This window comes from Esox lucius, chromosome 13 (assembly GCF_011004845.1).
Source record: "Esox lucius isolate fEsoLuc1 chromosome 13, fEsoLuc1.pri, whole genome shotgun sequence".
Taxonomy (NCBI): Eukaryota; Metazoa; Chordata; class Actinopteri; order Esociformes; family Esocidae; genus Esox; species Esox lucius.
In genome coordinates this window covers 35,214,388-35,232,622 of record NC_047581.1, presented here as the reverse complement: position 1 = coordinate 35,232,622, position 18,235 = coordinate 35,214,388, and the positions used below count along the sequence as shown (strand labels likewise).

Genomic DNA, 18,235 nt, shown 5'->3' with positions numbered 1-18,235 from the left:
CCACAGGGCTTTGTGTTTCCTTCAGTGTTGAGGAATATGATCACGATCGTAGCTGTTCTAGCTTGCTTCCATTAGATGAGACCAATGCATTGTTTAGCAGTTGGTGTTTCTATGTTTTGGAGAAGGACTCAAGTTCTCATACATCCTGCCAAACATTCTCTGTATTTCTTTGGAATTGCAAAAAATACCACATTAGCTGAGTTTGTCAGAATAGTGATTGATCAATGCAATATTTGGTTAACAAGTAATACATTTAGTCTTTGATGAATCTTAATGTGATTTCCAACACTGCCACCATAGTTTATATTATTCGAACTTCAGGACAGGTTACATTGAGATCTCAGCCATGAGACTTGGTCCTTATGGTCTTTTTAATATACACCAGTGCCTTAAGGCCTATGTCAAATCCCCATGGACAGAGTTTTATGTAGGAAGGATGTGATTAGCTAGGGCATTTAGTAAGTATAATTGGGGCCCACATGTCCTGTTGTGACTGGGGTTCTGTCACACCATAGGGTAGAAACAGAAGATATTGAGGAAGAGCCGGACAGTGTAAGAAAAAGGTTGAATTTTCCCAGCTGTATCGACTTCTGCGGATGGAGAAGACCGGGGAAGCATCTGCAGCCTGCTACTCCACTCCGTATGCTGCTATCACTCAAACACCATCCGGAAGGCTGACAAAATGATTAGGGAAGATTACACACCCACTCCCCACCAGGGGTGTTGATTCCCAAAGTGCAAACCAAGCAACTGCGCCCTTCTTGTGTAGCAGCAGGTATCGAGAGCCGAATTGTAAGTTAACGCCAAATACCATTTTTGTTGTAATATGAATTATTTACACATGAGAGCATAGACACATGGTTTCACACTTGCCTAGATAGATTTAATACACCGCAAACACCCTGACTGCATGTCTATCTATTCAACATGCTTCATGGGTCCCCACACAACCCCTTCCCCAGGACCGGCCGAAGCAGTCCTATAGAAATCTGTTCAGAAACACCTGGAGAGATTTCCAGACTGGAGTGTAAATGTGGAATCCTATTCCCCTGCCTGATATAAAAAATACTGCATTGCTGTGCAACGTTTGCCAGATTGAGAAGACGCTGTGAAAAAGTCAGATGTTGGGGGTTTGGGCAAGAGGTGCTTGCAGTGACATAAAATGTAAGCACAGTGTTCAGATTTTCACCTGGTGACTTTCTGTGTCTTGCGTCATCATTCAAGTTAGTATAAATGAATAAAATCAGTGAGGGCTGCCACAAGGAGCGAGTGTGGGACCGGCCCGAATTCCAGTGAGATCCCCACACACTCCGCAACGCACCAGGCAGGTACAGCAGCTGTTTAAGATGGTGCTTGCAGATGTTGTGAAGATGCTCCACTCTTTTGTTTTGTCGGTACAATAGCAAAGGATGATCTGCGATCCCATAACAAAGTGTAGAACGAGGAATGTGTACTGTTGTAGACAAAGTGACAACGGTATGAACAGAAACACATTTCATAGTACTAAAGTACTATAAACAGTGTGCAGTTATTTGGTTTGTAACGGACTCCCTCCTTCAGGTGTCACATCAACAAAGAGGACACCTCAGGAGCAAGACGGTGTACCTTATCTGCTCCTAAGGGGGACCGGCGTGAAGGAACACAGCATTTTGGGGAGGTTGTGGAGAGCTGTTCACGAACTAGGTGGGTGAAGGGAGCCTGAATAAAGCCGTGGTTGTGGGCTCTCTCCCACGGATGGAAAGGGGAGTGGTCTTAGCCATGCTGGACTACAATAAAAGGCATTTGTGTGGACGTCTTAGGAGCCCAAACTTTCCAGTAGCATCACCGGTGGCTGCTGTATCAGGGTTTTCTGGCACAACTCATAAAGACAGATAGACAGAAAAAAAAGGAAAGAAAGAGAAACGTTTATTGAAAGCAAAGAACTCTTGACTCTCGTTAACTAGCTGATAGGTGCAACTTTTCTTTTTGGCTTTTTTTGCATTTTGTGTAAAGAAAGTCTGGTGTTAAAAAAAAGAAAGAGAAAATGAGCACTTTGCTGTCCCTTGTGCTTTCCCTCACCCTGGCCAGCAGCGTGTATAGTGACACGAACGGTGCTGCTTCTCAATCTTCAGGTAAGATGGAAATATGTTTGTCTGTATGTTGCGTGTGTGTGTGTGTGTGTTCATGTGTGTGTAGATATATATCTACATGTGTGTGGTGTGTGTTTCTGTGGGATTGAGTGTATGGTGTGTATTGTGTGAAACTTAGTAGGTGTGAGTCTGCGAGAGTGTGTGTGTCTAGGTGCAGTGGTATGTGCGGGTGTGCATGCACGCGTGGATGTTTGTGTGTGTGTTTATGTGTGTTTGCGTTATGGGGCCTCAGTAAAGTGGTACCATAGACTTGTATAACAGCAGGGTCATTGTAGTGGTTGGTAATGGAACCCTCTCCAGGGTGCCCCATACAGTCTGACTCCCCCACCAACATGCTGCTCATGGCTGCCTACTGGCTGATCATAAATCAGTCAGTCACTGACAAGGGCTTGCTGGCCAAACATTACACACTTTCTGTTTTACACTGAAACTGTGGATAAAACTTCTGTTAATTATGAACATTTCATTGCAAATCTTATTCATCGGAAAGGTGGTTTTAGTTTTGAATTGTACAAAATGTTTCCCATACTGTATTTACTTGATCGCTGTGTCTGACCACGTAATGTTTAAAAAATTTAAAAAATACATCAATAAACAAATACAAACAAAAATATCTAACTTTCAAATGCAATGGCAAAATACCTTTCTAGCTTAAACCAGGGCATCAACACAAAAAGTGACAAGTAATATCAATTTCCCAGTCATGTAGGAAATACTGGATGAACGCATAAGGGTTCCCAAAAAACACTCAGACGAACTTGGAAAATAATAAATTAATTGGAAGAGTGATATTGTTCCATATTGGCGATCTCCCACATTCTACCCAAGTGCCATAATAAAGACTCAAGCTTTGTCAGTGGGGGATGATGTAGAAAACATGGGCCTGTACCTTAAACCTGAAACACGTTGATAAACCAGGAAAGTGTCCACGGGTCCTATTTGTGGACTTTAGCTCGGCATTTAACACCATCCCACCAGATTCTCTGGGAACCATTCAGCCCTGACTATCTGTTGATTTCAGGACCATGATTTTACCTCATAGCTGCAATGAGATCGTCAATATTGCATTGCAATATATTTTAAAGGGCTGGCTGTGTGAGGTAAAAAGGTAATTAAATAACAACAGCTAACCAGAGGTTCTCACCTAGGAAATTGTCCGCTTGTAATTATCAAAAAAGCGGGAGACCGTGGATTCCAATCTAAGAAGTTGTCCACACCTGTCCATGTCTCTAAATACTATGCTATAGTTACTAGTCAGAATTTCAGAATTATTGAAGGCATGAAGAGTACTGTGTAAAACAGATTTTACACAACTAGCTAACCTGTGGATTCAGCATTGTCCGTCTGAAACTTAAACATTTAAGCCATGCCATTCTGTTCATAAATTCTGCAGTTAATCAGGGCAGACTAGGAGGTGTATCTAGCTAGTCTCGGCAGATCAGAACATAAATCTATTTCGTAACTAGAATGAGTGGGAGATCAGATGATAGGGTAAAACAGTGATAGGACCATATTAAGTATATAATTTGGAGTAAAATCTAAATAACATTGTATTGGCGAGTTATATTAGTTCTGGCTTGGTTTACTGCTAAAAGTGGTTTCAGACAGCAAGCGGGGGATGGGTGACAAATTCATTTTCTAGGGAGCCTTGGAATTCTATCTATATGTAGACCTTGTCATTGCCCAATAACCCTTCTCGCCAAGTGGGGAAAATAAAGAAATGTTCTGAAGGAGAAAACTGGGGGTAGAAGCTAATCCCTGTTAGCTAGCTTTTGTCAGGGGGGACAACTCGTGGCTTAGACATAAATGGATGTTTGGTTGGGCATGAGTAAACGTAGCTGGGCCCAAAAAGGAAATACAGCAAAACTACCAGTTTTTAATGTGACTTACAAAATTACAAAAAACTCCCATGACAAACAAATAAGCAAATAAGCAAATGCTACTGTACAGGTATTCAAGCATGACTCAACTGTAATTAGAAATAATGTCACAGCAGGCATGAATACATTAACTCACTAGAATCACCAAAAAAAAACCTGACCTTACCAAACCAGGAGCCATCATAATAATAAAACGATAGCAACGAAAGCAGTCGTTTACTTAGTATTGAATTACATCATTTCATCATCAGGCTAAATTATAGTTAGTATTCAGGCTTACCTTGTTTCACAGCACAATATGTCAATGTTTGGGCTTATTGCTGAAGATAGACATGATTTCATCATAGTCCAAAGAGTCATTGAGTTCCCTTTCAAAAGACAAAAACATTATTGAGACAGGCATTCAACATGCAATTGATGTTTTGATCCGGCCCATAGGAACAACCTGTCAACACTACAAGTCAGCAAGGGCAATGACAGCTCTTAGTAGTCTATTGATGTTTGGGAAAATGTCCGGGCTGAAACTGTCCAAAACTTCAATAAGGGAAGGGAATTCATGACCTCCTTCCACTTTACGACGCAGTTGCTGAATAACCGCAGTTATTTCAGCATCTTCAAAAGAGATATGGTAGTGGTCACATGAGGCCGCTCTCATTATTCCACATTGATCCTCCTGGAACCGTGCATGCAGCTCTGTTAGCTACATGATGTCAACCCACAGGTGTCTCAGTTCATCGTCATTCTTTTTCACTTTGCCCAAACTAGTGCTGACCACAGAATCAGTCAGTCTTGTGGTCTTCTTGGAGGACCCTGAAGTGACATCCCAGCTAGTAATGTCATGTTTATCCATCAGTTCCTCTGTAAACTTTAACACTTCATCAAAATCACAACTTTTTTACTAAATGCTTACGCATTCTGACAAGGGCATCAAACAAGAGTACTGCGAAGCTGGGCTCCAAATGAAGCCAGGACTGGCAGTGTATACTTTCCCAGTGACTTCCATTTGAGAAAGAAAAATGCTTCTTAATTAGCAAATTACATATCTGACCTAGCAATTTAATGCCCTCACCGAGAAAGACTATCCCCTTTAATATATGGTAATGGCAATGCCATTTTACCCACTTTTGCAATGTCAGTCCATTTCCAAGCCCTGGTATAATTTGGGATGAATATTAATTCATTTTATATTAATTTGCCTCTTTTTTTACATTATTAGACCTGTACGTGGCCAAGTCATTGAGGTGCAATCCATGAAAAATTAGACATTCATTTTCAAATAAATTCACTGTGTATCATTTATCACTGCTGTGGCGAGCAGTTTGTATGCTTGTGACCGAACTGCATCAAAAAAAAATTCTGAAATGATTTTTTTCTAAGTAAATCCAACAGTCAAACAGGGGAATATATACAGCGGTGTACAAAAAAAGTACGGGGAAGAGGGTTAGGGAAATTGTTTGTGGAAATTTGCAGATTGAGCCAATGGCTTCCGAGCTGCCAATTTCTGGCAATGTTCGTATAAGCTATGAAAGCCACGTCTGAAGCAAATCTTCTGTAAATCTGAGCGGAAGTGTCAGAGAAAGGAATTAGTTCAACTCCTGTGATCTGGTGACCATTGGGATGATGATGATCTTGTGTGTGTATGCCTGTGTGTGTAACCCATGATGTCAGAGCCATAGCTCTGGCCGGCACCCAGACCAACTACAGTTTACACTAGATCTTTATTCTAGCTATACAGAGAAGTTTTATTGTGCTTATAAACCGTGGGCGTTGTCCAATCGATTAACTTCCCAGCCTGCTGGATATCTTCAGTGACGCATTAATTCTGACAGGAATTCAAGATTAACAGCCATAGTTAAATGTATAGAGCCCTGTGCTGAACTCTGGGCAAATGACTATTCCTTTCAGAGTAAGGTCATGCTCTGCTGACCTGGAAGGGGGCTTAGACCAGAATCTAGGTATCGTTCCGCTCAAATTTGGACTCCAGGTTGCTCTCAGGCAGGGGCTTTGAGTTTGACGATATTAACCTGTGTGCACTGATAGATATCTCTCTTTGGCCACTACTTAAACATACACCTCATTTGGCCATTATACATTTCAGCTCCCTGACTGTCCTTCAAAAGCAATATAACCAAGCTGCTATTCAATGCACCAGCTAATCAAGCTACAGTAACTGTGCGTCTGCCCAGCTGTATGAAGTGTAATTTCTCTTGTAAATACAGTGAGGGAATTTATTTTTAATCCCCTGCTGATTTTGTAAGTTTGCACACTGAAAAATAAATTATCAGTCTGTCATTTTAATGGTAGGTTTATTTGAACAGTGAGAGACAGAACAAAAAAAATTGATAAATTGATTTGCATTTTAATGAGTGAAATAAGTATTCGACCCCTCTGCAAAACATGACTTAGCACTTGGTGGCAAAACCCTTTTTGGCAATCACAGAGGTCAGATGTTTCTTGTAGTTGGCCACCAGGTTTGCACCCATCTCAGGAGGGATTTTGTCCCACTCCTCTTTGCAGATCTTTTTCAAATCATTAAGGTTTCGAGGCTGACGTTTGGCAACTCAAACCTTCAGCTCCCTCCACAGATTTTCTTTGGGATTAAGGTCTGGAGACTGGCTAGGCCACTTCAAGACCTAGATGGGCTTCTTCCTGAGCCACTCCTTTGTTGCCTTGGCCATGTGTTTTGGGTCATTGTCTTGCTGGAATACCCATCCACGACCCATTTTCAATGCCCTGGCTGAGGGAAGGAGGTTCTCACCCAAGATGTGACGGTCCCTGTCCATCGTCCCTTTGATGCAGTGACGTTTTCCTGTCCCCTTAGCAGAAAAACACCCTCAAAGTATAATGTTTCCACCTCCATGTTTGACAGTGGGAATGGTGATCTTGGGGTCATAGGCAGCATTCCTCCTCCTCCAAACACAGTGAGTTGAGTTGATGCCAAAGAGCTCGATTTTGGTCTCATCTGACAAAACACTTTCACCCAGTTCTCCTCTGAATCATTCCGATGTTCATTGACAAACTTCAGACGGGCCTGTACATGTGCTTTCTTGAGCAGGGGGACCTTGCAGGCGCTGCAGGATTTCAGTCCTTCACGGCGTAGTGTGTTACCAATTGTTTTCTTGGTGACTATGGTCCCAGCTGCCTTGAGATCATTGACAAGATCCTCCCATGTAGTTCTGAGCTGATTCCTCACCGTTCTCATGATCATTGCAACTCCACGTGTTGAGATCTTGCATGGAGCCCCAACTGTTGGGAGATTGACAGTTCTTTTGTGTTTCTTCCATTTACGAAAAATCGCACCAATTGTCGTCATCTTCTCACCAAGTTGCTTGGCAATGGTCTTGTAGCCCATTCCAGCCTTGTGTGGGTCTACAATCTTGTCCCTGACATCCTTGGACAGCTCTTTGGTCTTGGCCATGGTGGAGAGTTTGGAATCTGATTGATTGCTTCTGTGGACAGGTGTCTTTTATACAGGTAACAAGCTGAGATTAGGGGCATTCCCTTTAAGAGTGTGCTCCTAATCTTAGCTTGTTACCTGTATAAAAGACACTTGGGCGCTAGAAAAATCTTTCTGATTGAGAGGGGATGAAATACTTATTTCACCCATTAAAATGCAAATCAATTCATAACCTTTTTGACATGTGTTTTTCTAGATTTTATTGTTGTTATTCTGTCTCTCTCACTGTTCAAATAAACCTACAATTACAATTTTAGACTGATCATTTATTTGTCAGTGGGCAAACATACAACATCAGCAGGGGATCCATTTTTTTTCCCCTCACTGTACTGTATAGTTTATTTGTCAATTTGTATTGATATTCTACACATGATTTATCGGGGGATGGATTCATATGATGGATTTATAATGTGACAAGTGCCAAGACGTGCTGATATTATAGTACAGTCTGTCTGAGTGTGTGTGTGTGTGTGTGTCATACATGTATTACCAAGTCTTAGCCAAATGTGTAATCCATTGCAAATCAAGCTAAGTGAAGGCATTATGCTGGTCCTTGTACAACCCTGTTGGCAAAAAAGGTAGGACACTGTGTAAAATGGGAAGAAAAACAGAATGCAATGATGTGCAAATCATCTAAACACTATATTTTATATAAAATAGTACAAATAGTAACATATGACGTTGAAACTGAGAAATGTTATGGTTTCTTGAAAAATATATGCTCACTTTGAATTTGATGCCAGCAACATGTTTCAAACATGGAATTACAGCGTTCCATGTAATCACACCATTCTCTTTTTATGTCTTTCATACTTTATATCAAGCAATATGTTATTTATACTATACTACTGTAAGCAATTTTGGTGAGGGCAAGAGTTCCTTCTAATTTAAGAAATGTAACAAAAGTAATTTACAAATGGCTCACTAACCTTTATGTTGATTCCTTAAGGTTGTAGGTAAAATAAAAGACAGGAGAATAAGTATTTGGATACATGCATAACAATAAATGGTATAGCAGCGGACCAAGACTTTATGACATTTTACAATCATAGACAATTCTCTCTCCGTGAAAGGCAAGAAGACTGACTGATTGAGTACAGCTGTGGCTTTGAGGAAGTAACAATGTGTGGCAATAATTTAACTGTAAAATTATTATTGTCTAAAAATGCCAGATGACAGACAGCAGTACATGGCATTAATCTACAAGCATGTCATAATATAATCCTAAACGTGTGTTAATCTAAGCTGGTGTTAGACCATTGGTGGTCCATGTTTGAATCCACTACTGAGTTGATTTGTCGCTAATTAGCCTGCAAGCCAAAATCAGCATGTTCCATACAGATATGTTGATGATATTATACACTGTTTTAACTGCATGTGTGTCACTGCCTGGAAAATCACACCCACCCAAACCTATTAGACATGTTATAATTTACAACATGTTACAGCTCCGCTCAGCCAGTTTGAGTCAACAATAAGAGTTTACAGGCCCAGCTGTATCCAGTACACACCTATGGACACCACACTACAGGAACTTTTCCAGAGCTCGCACACGTTTCTTTTTTTTGGCAAGTAGTTATCATTGCTTTGATTAGGTAAATCAGATGAGCTGGTTCGGGGCTACAACAGAAATGTGAATGGTCCGCCTGTCCCTAAGCACAGGTTTGAGAGGTGCTGCTCTATGGTTTCTCTTTGCACATGGTTTTTCAGTTCAGGTCAACCAGATACTGTTTCCTGTTAGTTATGAAATCTGTAATCCTTACCATGTACACCCCATGTAATTTACATATTTACTGTATATTTAAGTAATTTAGAAGACCTTATTCAGTGAGTGTAGTTTATTATGCTTACAGTAGTGAGTGCAGTTAAATCAACTGAAACCACTGGCTTATAACAGTGTAAGAAATAACAATGTTTCCATAAACCAAACAAGAAAGCTCTTCATTCTTTTACCTCATTCACATCTGCTGAAAAAGAATTGGAAACATGTATGCATAAATCTTGGACTGTGTTACATCTCGCTGACAACTTTACTGGGGCCCAGTCATTTTGATGAAAATCGATCATGTCATTATGAGCTTTCAGTTTCCAGTCAAACCTTGGTGAAGTCCAACGTTTATGAGTTCCAGTGCATCATAAAAGCCAATGACAAACAAGGTGCTCGTCAAACGTTGTCACAGATACTAGGCTCAAAAAAAGACCTTCGTTCAGCATTGTTTTAATTAGTTGGTAACAGAAGTGGGATTCGGTACTTTTTCGTTAACCCCTTTGCATGCATCTGGTATTCCTGTCTGGATGAAGGAGACGTGTCTGGGCGGGGTGGTGGAGTGTGGTGGAGGTTGAGTTGCAGCCCTGAGGAAAGGAAAGAGTGGTTGTAGTTAGGGAAACACATTAGGGCAAGATTAACATGTTCAAGCAGCGCATCTTCATTAAATCCCTTAGCAGGACGTCTAACTGCTGGAAATGCATAGGGTGAATGTTGTTGCTGTACGTCCAGCCACTTGTCCACTCCGTCATCTGTGAATGGGAGATAGGGATTCTGGGGTTTTGGCTGAGGTGAGAAAACCGGGACGGAGGAAGTTAGGGGAAGGGGCGATATGATAGGAGTAAATCCTACAGATTGTAGTGAATCCTACATTTTTAATGGCACATCTGGAAAAGATTTTCCGACTTGATGAGCCAGCGGAACTGTTCTGAGGTTTGGTGTGGCTCAAGAACCCTGCTGTTATACAACTCCCTGAGTGTGACTACACTGGACAGATGCGTAGCAAAACGCGGAGCGACACACAAAAAGGGGAAATAAAAGAAAGGAAGGAGACAGAGGTGAAGACAGCTAGATCAAATTAAAAAGGCAGCAGGAGAGACAAAAAAAAGGGAAGGGAAAGAGGGAGAGGCATGTTTTTTTTATTAAGGGGACGTTTACGTTTTGCAATTATGTCATTCATCAGACGCCCTGATCCACCTCTACTTATGACTTATTCATTACTATTCAGAAAGCTAGGTGGAGTTACCACACGACTCATTTCCTGTAAGTACATTTTATTCAATTAAGAAAACTATCAGCAAAGTGCAGAATAAAATAATAATAATAATAGAAATTGGGTAGGGATGTACGTAAGTGCTTAGCCTGAAAGTAGGGAGATGCAGCTCCCCTTGCTGTTCCATAGACGTAAATCGTAGGTTTGTTGTGGACGTAATGTTCAAACGGAGCCCGTTGGAGTTTGTGCAGGAGTGGGATGACGTGAAAGAAGCAGGGAAGTTTGAACACCAGGCGAATTGTTGCATTGTAGATGAGCTGCACAGATTTAATAGCACAAGCACAGATCCCAACCTGTAGATTGAGGTGATCCAGAGCCTCAACTCTCCCTGTAGATACTGTATACAGATTGTATGTCTCTTGTGTTTGTATGCTTCACTTGATTTACTGTATATCCACCACTCAGAGTGCTTTTACTACTGAAGGGTTGGAGGCACAGGAACGAGCAAGAGGGGGACCGAACGGTGATGACAGTAACATGGTGGAAAACCTGTCCGTTTACAAACCGCCTATTTGTCCCTTATTTTTTGTAAATGACTAAGCAGAGGACTCAAATCATGTTTCACACAAGTGAGCTGGGGGTATGAAAGATAAACATTTAATCTTAAGGGTTGCTGGTGAATTACCTTGCATTTAACAGTGCTGCTGCTGGTGGTATTCCACTTGTTTTGGGACACTGGTGCCCAAAGTGTAACTGGTGGACTGCTCTGATGATAGTGCATTCTGATGTGTGTGTGGGTGTGTGTGTGTGGGGGTGGGGGGGGGGGGGTGGGGGGGTGGGTTACACACAGTGATTTATTTGACATAGAGTCTGGATTTAAATTAACATTACAGAATGCTTGGGGAATTTAGAGTAGTACATTTACAGAGTATATTGTGGCCCAGTTATGTAACAAGCAATATCTTCCCTATTATAAGACATACAGACAAACATAAAATGTACTTTATTCCTCCAGAAATGAGTACAATACCTAAAGGGTCCATATTAAATGGCATATGTGCAATTTTTCAATAAGCTACAATATTTGACTAAACCGACAAAAGCAAATATCACAACTTACTCTTTTAAATAATACACTACTGGAATTGACAAAAGCATTTTTACTCATAAATATCTCAGATTTGCTCACAAATAGCACAAAATAAAAATGAATCCGCCGTGTTTGTAATGATAATGGCATTGTAAAAATATGTAGGAAGAAAAACACAAGTTAGTACCCTCTATTTCTATTTGCTTCCACTGAAGAAAACTGTCAGCCAGTGAGGGAGTTCTTTAATCCAACCCAGAAACCCTTTTTGTTTAAATTGAAAAGGGTACCCCATCCTCCCCGCTTTGCTCGATAACTTCACAGGCTTTTAGAAACTATTTAATTGACTTTCCCAATCCCATTCCCTTCCTGTTCTCCTACCCAAGTACTGGTACCAGGAAACATGACAGGTTTGCTCTGGTGGGCTGAAAGGGCAGAGCCTTGCTGCATTCTGGAATAGTTATTGTGGCAGTTTGAAAGTCTTAAAAAGTACATTGTTAGACTTCGAAGCACAGTCATTATGGTTTTCAAAAAAGAAGAAACTGTATATGAGCAATCATTGCTTTTTGGATTGTAAACTAACCACATACATACTATTCTTTTACAACGTCTTGATCATTGTACGCTTGGATCAGGTCCTCGCACAACAGAAATTAAAAGCAATACATCAACACATTACTCACCATATACACGACGTGTCTATCCGCATATTGGAAGCAGTCGTTGCTGTGCTAAAACGAGTTACCCGTACAATATCGTTCTGTATTTTACTCTGTTGTTTTAATATTTAATTGGATCTTGACTCCTCTTCTTCTCAGAGAACCGAGTGTTTGCCAGTCATGGTTCCAATGTCACTCTACCATGCCGGATACACCGCGAGTACGGGGTCAACTTTGGCAGACTGGGCATGAAGATCAAGTGGACCAAGATGTCCATGGACGAGTCAGTGGAGGAGGACGTGCTTGAGTCCATGGGTGGCTTACACGAGAACAGCTACGGCAGCTTCCAGGGCCGCGTCCACCTCCTGGAGGAAGACGATGATGATGCCTCACTGATTCTCACTGATGTGTCCCAGGACGATGTTGGAAAGTTCATCTGTGAAGTCATTGATGGCTTTGATGACAACATCCATGTGGTCATCTTGGAGGTGCAAGGTAGTGTAGGCTACAGCGATGGTACATCTTCCTCTTTCTATTACTGTCTTCAGCTCATTGATGGGCATCATCTTCTTTATTTATCCATCCGCCCTTTCCGATGTAGCCGCTTGCTTTGGATCTGGCCTTTTCGCTGTTGTTGTTGTTTACGTTTTTGAAGTGCATTTTCTATCCTGAGAATTGGGATAAGAGTTTGATAATACCATTTGACCATACCTACAGGAAAACAAAAACTTCAAAATATCACCACCACAAAATACAAAGGAGATGATAGATTTTGTTTATTGACTTTCATTGCGCGCTAATAACATCCAGGCAGTCTTAGATTGCATTAAACATCCACACATTTTTCATCTGAAATAGTCATGCTCTGCATCTGTCCAGACATCTATCTTACTCAAGTAAATTGCATGATGATATAAGTACTCCTGCTCCTCCTTTTATACATGTGGCACAATTACAACCATGAGGGATTGCGTTTCAAAAATTATAACGGTAAATCTGAGTCAGTCTAAGGGCATTCAATACAATCACATGGTCCAAGTTTCCATTTGGGCCAAGACCGCCTGAGCAGATTTGGCTCTGTGGGAAGAAACTGAATATTTTACCAAAGAAGTTATTTTGCAAGCCATAATAAAAAAGAAACAGATACAAATGGCCATTGTTAACATTGGAAAAAAGGTAACCCAAGCCTCAGTGCTGGTTATGATTTTCCGTTAAACTAATGAAATCAAATGTTATCTTGGTTTTGCTTGAACAAATCTGACAGTCAAGCATTTGGGTACTTAGGCTAACACGACATGCAAGGTTTTGGAGCAGATTTAACTACAGACAATTATATACTTTGGCATTCCTAGTCATTTTAAAACTATATACAAAATGGAAAAGAAACGCGTTGGATTTCGTCCTTGGGTTCATCAAGCACAGGACAGTCAGCTATGTTAGATTTAGAATGGATTCAACTTTATTGTCATTGAACAGTACAAGTACAGCACAACGAAATGCAGTTAGCGTCAAACCAGGAGTGCAAATAGAGAGCAGAAAATGTACAAGTCATAAGGATAATGCATGTTACAAGTGGGGTGTATGGATGTGCAATGAAGTCAAATGCAAGTACAAATGGCAATACTAAATGAGCAACCTCTCTCATTTATACAAAGTACATTGACAAGGACTGAAAAGGGGCCGTTGAGGTACAATTCTGTGTTTTGCAAGTACATGCCAACAATCACTAGAGTCAGATTCTAGCAACCTCTCTCTCAGGGCATTCATATGTATGGAGGGCAGACATTTGAAGTCTTACATATGATAAAGAGGAGGGAACCAGCAACGTCTGATTCTGATAAATGACTTAACTGAGCGACTCAGTCTTGGTATTGTAGTACGGTGAATTTTTGGTCTGACCTAACATACTTTATAGCTTAGTTGTTCTGCTCTAAATCTAAACCTGAGCAGCTTGTTTGGAAAAGAAAAAAGGATGACACACAGGATGAGTGTTCTAGTGTGCGTGAGATGAATCTGTCTTCACAGCTGAGGGGCAGACAACCACGAAATTAGGCAGTTAGCAAACTCTGGAGCCCCTCCAGGGATGGCTGCTTAGCACTCACTAGGAGCTATAGGAGCAAGAAGAGTAATGGCTTTCAGTCACTAAGCTATACTATCAGATTGTGTGTCAGAAACCCCAATTCCCTCATGACTGGTCTGGTCTAAACCCAAGGACTAGACACATTCTTCATTCAACTGAATGGCTGACTTGGTAAAACGACAGTAGAACAAATGTGTAAAAAAGCAATGCAACCCGATCTGTTCCATGTGTTTTCTGAATGAGGAACACAAACACAGTGCCACAGTGGGTTTAGAAGAAAGAACAGTCTGTATCTATTCCAGCATCTATTCCTGCATCTATTCCTGCATCTATTCCTGTATATGTTCAACTTTAGAATAATATTCCTGATCGGCAGTATTATTGATATGCCATCTTTGACATGTGCATATGTTCATTCATAGTACATTTCTGTATCTACTCTGTTCATTACATTTAAGGACCAATCATGTAAGAACACACTGAATTCAGCACATCAGTCATCAATCAAGTCATTCATTTCCCCATCTGTTTAATTAAGGGGGCTAATTATCTCAGAAATGGTTAGTGTTAGTGGAAGTAGTCGTGTGTGGGACCTCCATGTGGCATTAGTGCCAAATGCGCCTTGATATGAGACATTTTCCTTGCTCACTTCCAGGCGTGGTCTTCCCTTACTCTCCGCGGCTGGGCCGATACAACCTCAACTTTCACGATGCTGAGCAGGCCTGCTTGGGCCAGGACGCTACGGTGGCGTCTTTCGATCAGCTGTACGAGGCCTGGAGGGGTGGCCTGGACTGGTGCAATGCCGGCTGGCTGAGCGACGGCACCGTGCAATATCCCATCACCAACCCCAGAGGGCCATGCGGAGGCGCCAACTCTGTGGCGGGCCTGAGGAACTACGGTCAGCGTGACAAGTCCAGCAGCCGCTTCGACGTCTTCTGCTTCTCTGGCGCTCTGAGGGGTGAGTATTCATATGAGTAAATGTGTTTCTGAAGTGCAATGGGACGCATGGATGGTTATTCAAATATCAGAAAAGGGTAGACATGCATCACAGAGTGGCATGTTAATCACCACAACTGATTTAACTTTCCATGAATTGAGGCAGAATGCCCCCTTGACCGACCTTTGGCCGTGTCTCCTCAGGAGAGTTCTACTGGCTGGTGCAGCCCAACAGGCTGACATTTGCCGAGGCTGTTCTGGCGTGCCAGGATGACGGGGCGGAGATTGCCAAGGTGGGCCAGATGTACGCTGCATGGAAACTTAATGGTTATGACCGCTGCGACTCTGGCTGGCTGGCCGATGGCAGTGTCCGCTACCCGATCTCCAGGCCACGCAAGAATTGCAGCCCGACTGAGGCGGCTGTGCGCCTCGTTGGATTCCCCGACAAGAAGCAGAAGCTCTACGGGGTCTACTGCTTTAAGGGCCAGCAGTAAATAGGGAAGGTTTAGCCTTATGCACCAAAACCTTGTAAAAACCAAAGAAAAACCCCACCCATACAACACCAGTACAATGATTCACATGAACTAGGATTAGCACATTACCTTGCCAAAACTGGGATAACCTTTTTTATTCTTTCAAATCATGAAAACTGTAAAAGCTTATGTTTATATTGCAATGATCAATATGCATATTTTAAGCTGGAATTAGATAAAAATATATGACCATTGTTTGACGGGAGCAGAGGTCTGCTTAGTAACACTTGCCACAAACTATGACAAAGTGTAAGAAGATTTGAAATAATGTCACATTTCAATCCCAAGCAAATCTTCCTCTATGTAGAAGAATAATTAATACAGTATAGTCAAGTTATCAAGCTGACTGTAAATCTGAAAACAGTGATCAACAAGGATTTTCTTCTAAAATGTCCATAAAATCTGTCCACTAACGTTAGTAGAAAAGGTTTATTAAGTCCTACTCTCCGAAAACACTTTGTATTTCTTACCAGTGTTGCTTTAATTATTTTGTTCCCATTTCACATTTAAAGACTACCCCCCACTTACTAACAATCCTTCAGAGCACATTTCAAATTTATGAACTGTCTTTAAAAAAGTATGTTAATGGTATAATATGAATGTGTAAATGTCATAGATAGCATAGATCAATACATGTCGATAATCAAAGCAATACTGAACAATAATTGCACCTAATATAAAACCTTTGTTCTTTTTAACAGTGTTTGTATTGGCTTGTTTCTGATGTTCTATTTATGTCACTGTGTGTGGCCAATTACTTTGTGAAATTGTTTACAATGACAACATTTTTGTGTCTCTTTCAAGAGATGGAATTTGATGCATACTTCCCAAAAGTACAAACATTTCAGTAATGGAAAAATGTCAGCACACTATAGCATTAAAAACAAATGACTAAGCCGTCCACGAACCACCCACAGCCAAGTGTATACCAGGATTGCATCACAGTACAACTGGTGTGAGTATTGTATTTGCAAACCAAAATGAAATGTGATATTGGTCTTAAACAGTTGTACAGTAGCAGCTGAATGTATTTAACACTGGAATGGCAGCCAAAAAAGGATTAACGTTGACAAACTGCTGCTGACACAGATCATTTGGGTTGAGAAGAAAACACTAGGTTCACATTGCACTTTTCATGGTATTTGACTACCTTTGAAACAGTTCCTAGTGTGCAACAGTGCTTTAAAAGTACCTCAAAACCACTTTTGAAATCGCATGTTAAGCCATGTTAAGCCATGTCTGTCTTAATGAAAAAATCGACTCGCCGAAGGGTCTGAATTAAATTCTGATTTGAAGAGGTTGGCCCAGTCCATAGTCAAACAGCAAAAAAATCTAAAAGGGTAAAAAAATGAACCCTTGAGATCAGTGTTCTAGCATGACAAAAATATCATCATGTTTCAAGGGCAGTAATCAGCATTGATCTATATGCAGTGGTAAAAAAGATGGTGTTCTCTTTATGTTAGATATTTTAAAGTGCTCTCTCAGCACTGGAATACAAAGTGGGCCCTTTGATATGCAGAAGGTTAAAAACTAACTAATGCTGACTAATAAAACTGATCATACAAATGATGGTGATCTTGATTTTGTTTTTGTGTTGTTTACACTGACCTTGTTCTGTTTCTTGGTCTAGCATTTCATTGTTTGGTTGAACCTGGTTTACTAATTGCAGTTGGATGGAAAAACTATTACACAGACAGACCTTACCACATTTGTATTATCATTGTATAACCCTGGAGATATTGTTTGTATTCTAATGCCATGTACCTTTTTGAAAAAGGACTTTCTCCCTATACCTGTGGACAATTGTGTTCATTGGTTGTGCTATGTATGCTAGGGTATTGGGTATAACTAAGATATAAATGTAAGCACTGATGGCACAGAATCACTCAGAACTAGTTCTTAATCATTATTTTGAGAAATGTGTAACTCTGGCATACATTTGACACAATAAACACTGAATGCCTGTAAGGTGTGGAGGAGGTTTGTGTTATCCATAAGACACTCGCAAAATGAACCCATTTCAAAGGAGCACATACGTACAAGCAATACCAAGTCTATAGTAAATATATGTAATTCCCCTTTATTGTCCCTGACATGTTACTTCTCTCCAGTCAGCTATGCTTCAATGGACTTTTATCTAACAAGAGAGCTAGAGCAGGACAGACACAGACACCACACTTTCCCATTCGTTCCTTAGGTATGCTTAAGTGTCCTCCAGGCACCCAAGTAGAATAGGAGGATCTGTCCCTCCCAAGCTGTTCTGTTTATATTATTTTCCAATGGGTATACACTTACGTTTGAGAGGAAGGAAACGTCAGACGAATGTGTGGGTGTTATCTGAATAGCCCCAAGAACCCATTGATACCAATTCAGGCAGTCATGTTGGCGCCTCCTCCAAGATGGCTTTAAAACACACTGCACATGCCAGTGGGATGGCTGGGCGTATCGCTAAGGTCATAAGATGACGTAGAAATACTGTGCTGTTTTCACACCAGT

The 18,235-nt window shown here is 41.0% G+C and overlaps 1 protein-coding gene across 4 annotated transcripts; it reads left to right on the top strand.

Moving 5' to 3' along the window:
• The first annotated feature begins 1,506 nt into the window (after window positions 1-1,506).
• hapln1a (hyaluronan and proteoglycan link protein 1a) lies at window positions 1,507-17,707 on the top strand. 4 transcript variants are annotated; one of them, XM_010877136.4, is made up of 4 exons: window positions 1,507-2,111; window positions 12,350-12,706; window positions 14,926-15,228; window positions 15,411-17,707. In XM_010877136.4, the coding sequence occupies exons 1-4, from the start codon at window positions 2,024-2,026 to the stop codon at window positions 15,698-15,700; spliced, it is 1,038 nt and encodes a 345-aa protein (XP_010875438.1). In that variant the 5' UTR covers window positions 1,507-2,023; the 3' UTR covers window positions 15,701-17,707. The 4 variants fall into 4 exon arrangements, with proteins under 4 accessions (XP_010875438.1, XP_010875439.1, XP_019907793.2 ...); XM_010877137.4 differs by having other exon boundaries at window positions 1,510-2,111; window positions 12,350-12,685; XM_020052234.3 differs by lacking the exon at window positions 1,507-2,111 and adding an exon at window positions 9,952-10,289.
• The last annotated feature ends 528 nt before the right edge of the window (window positions 17,708-18,235 follow it).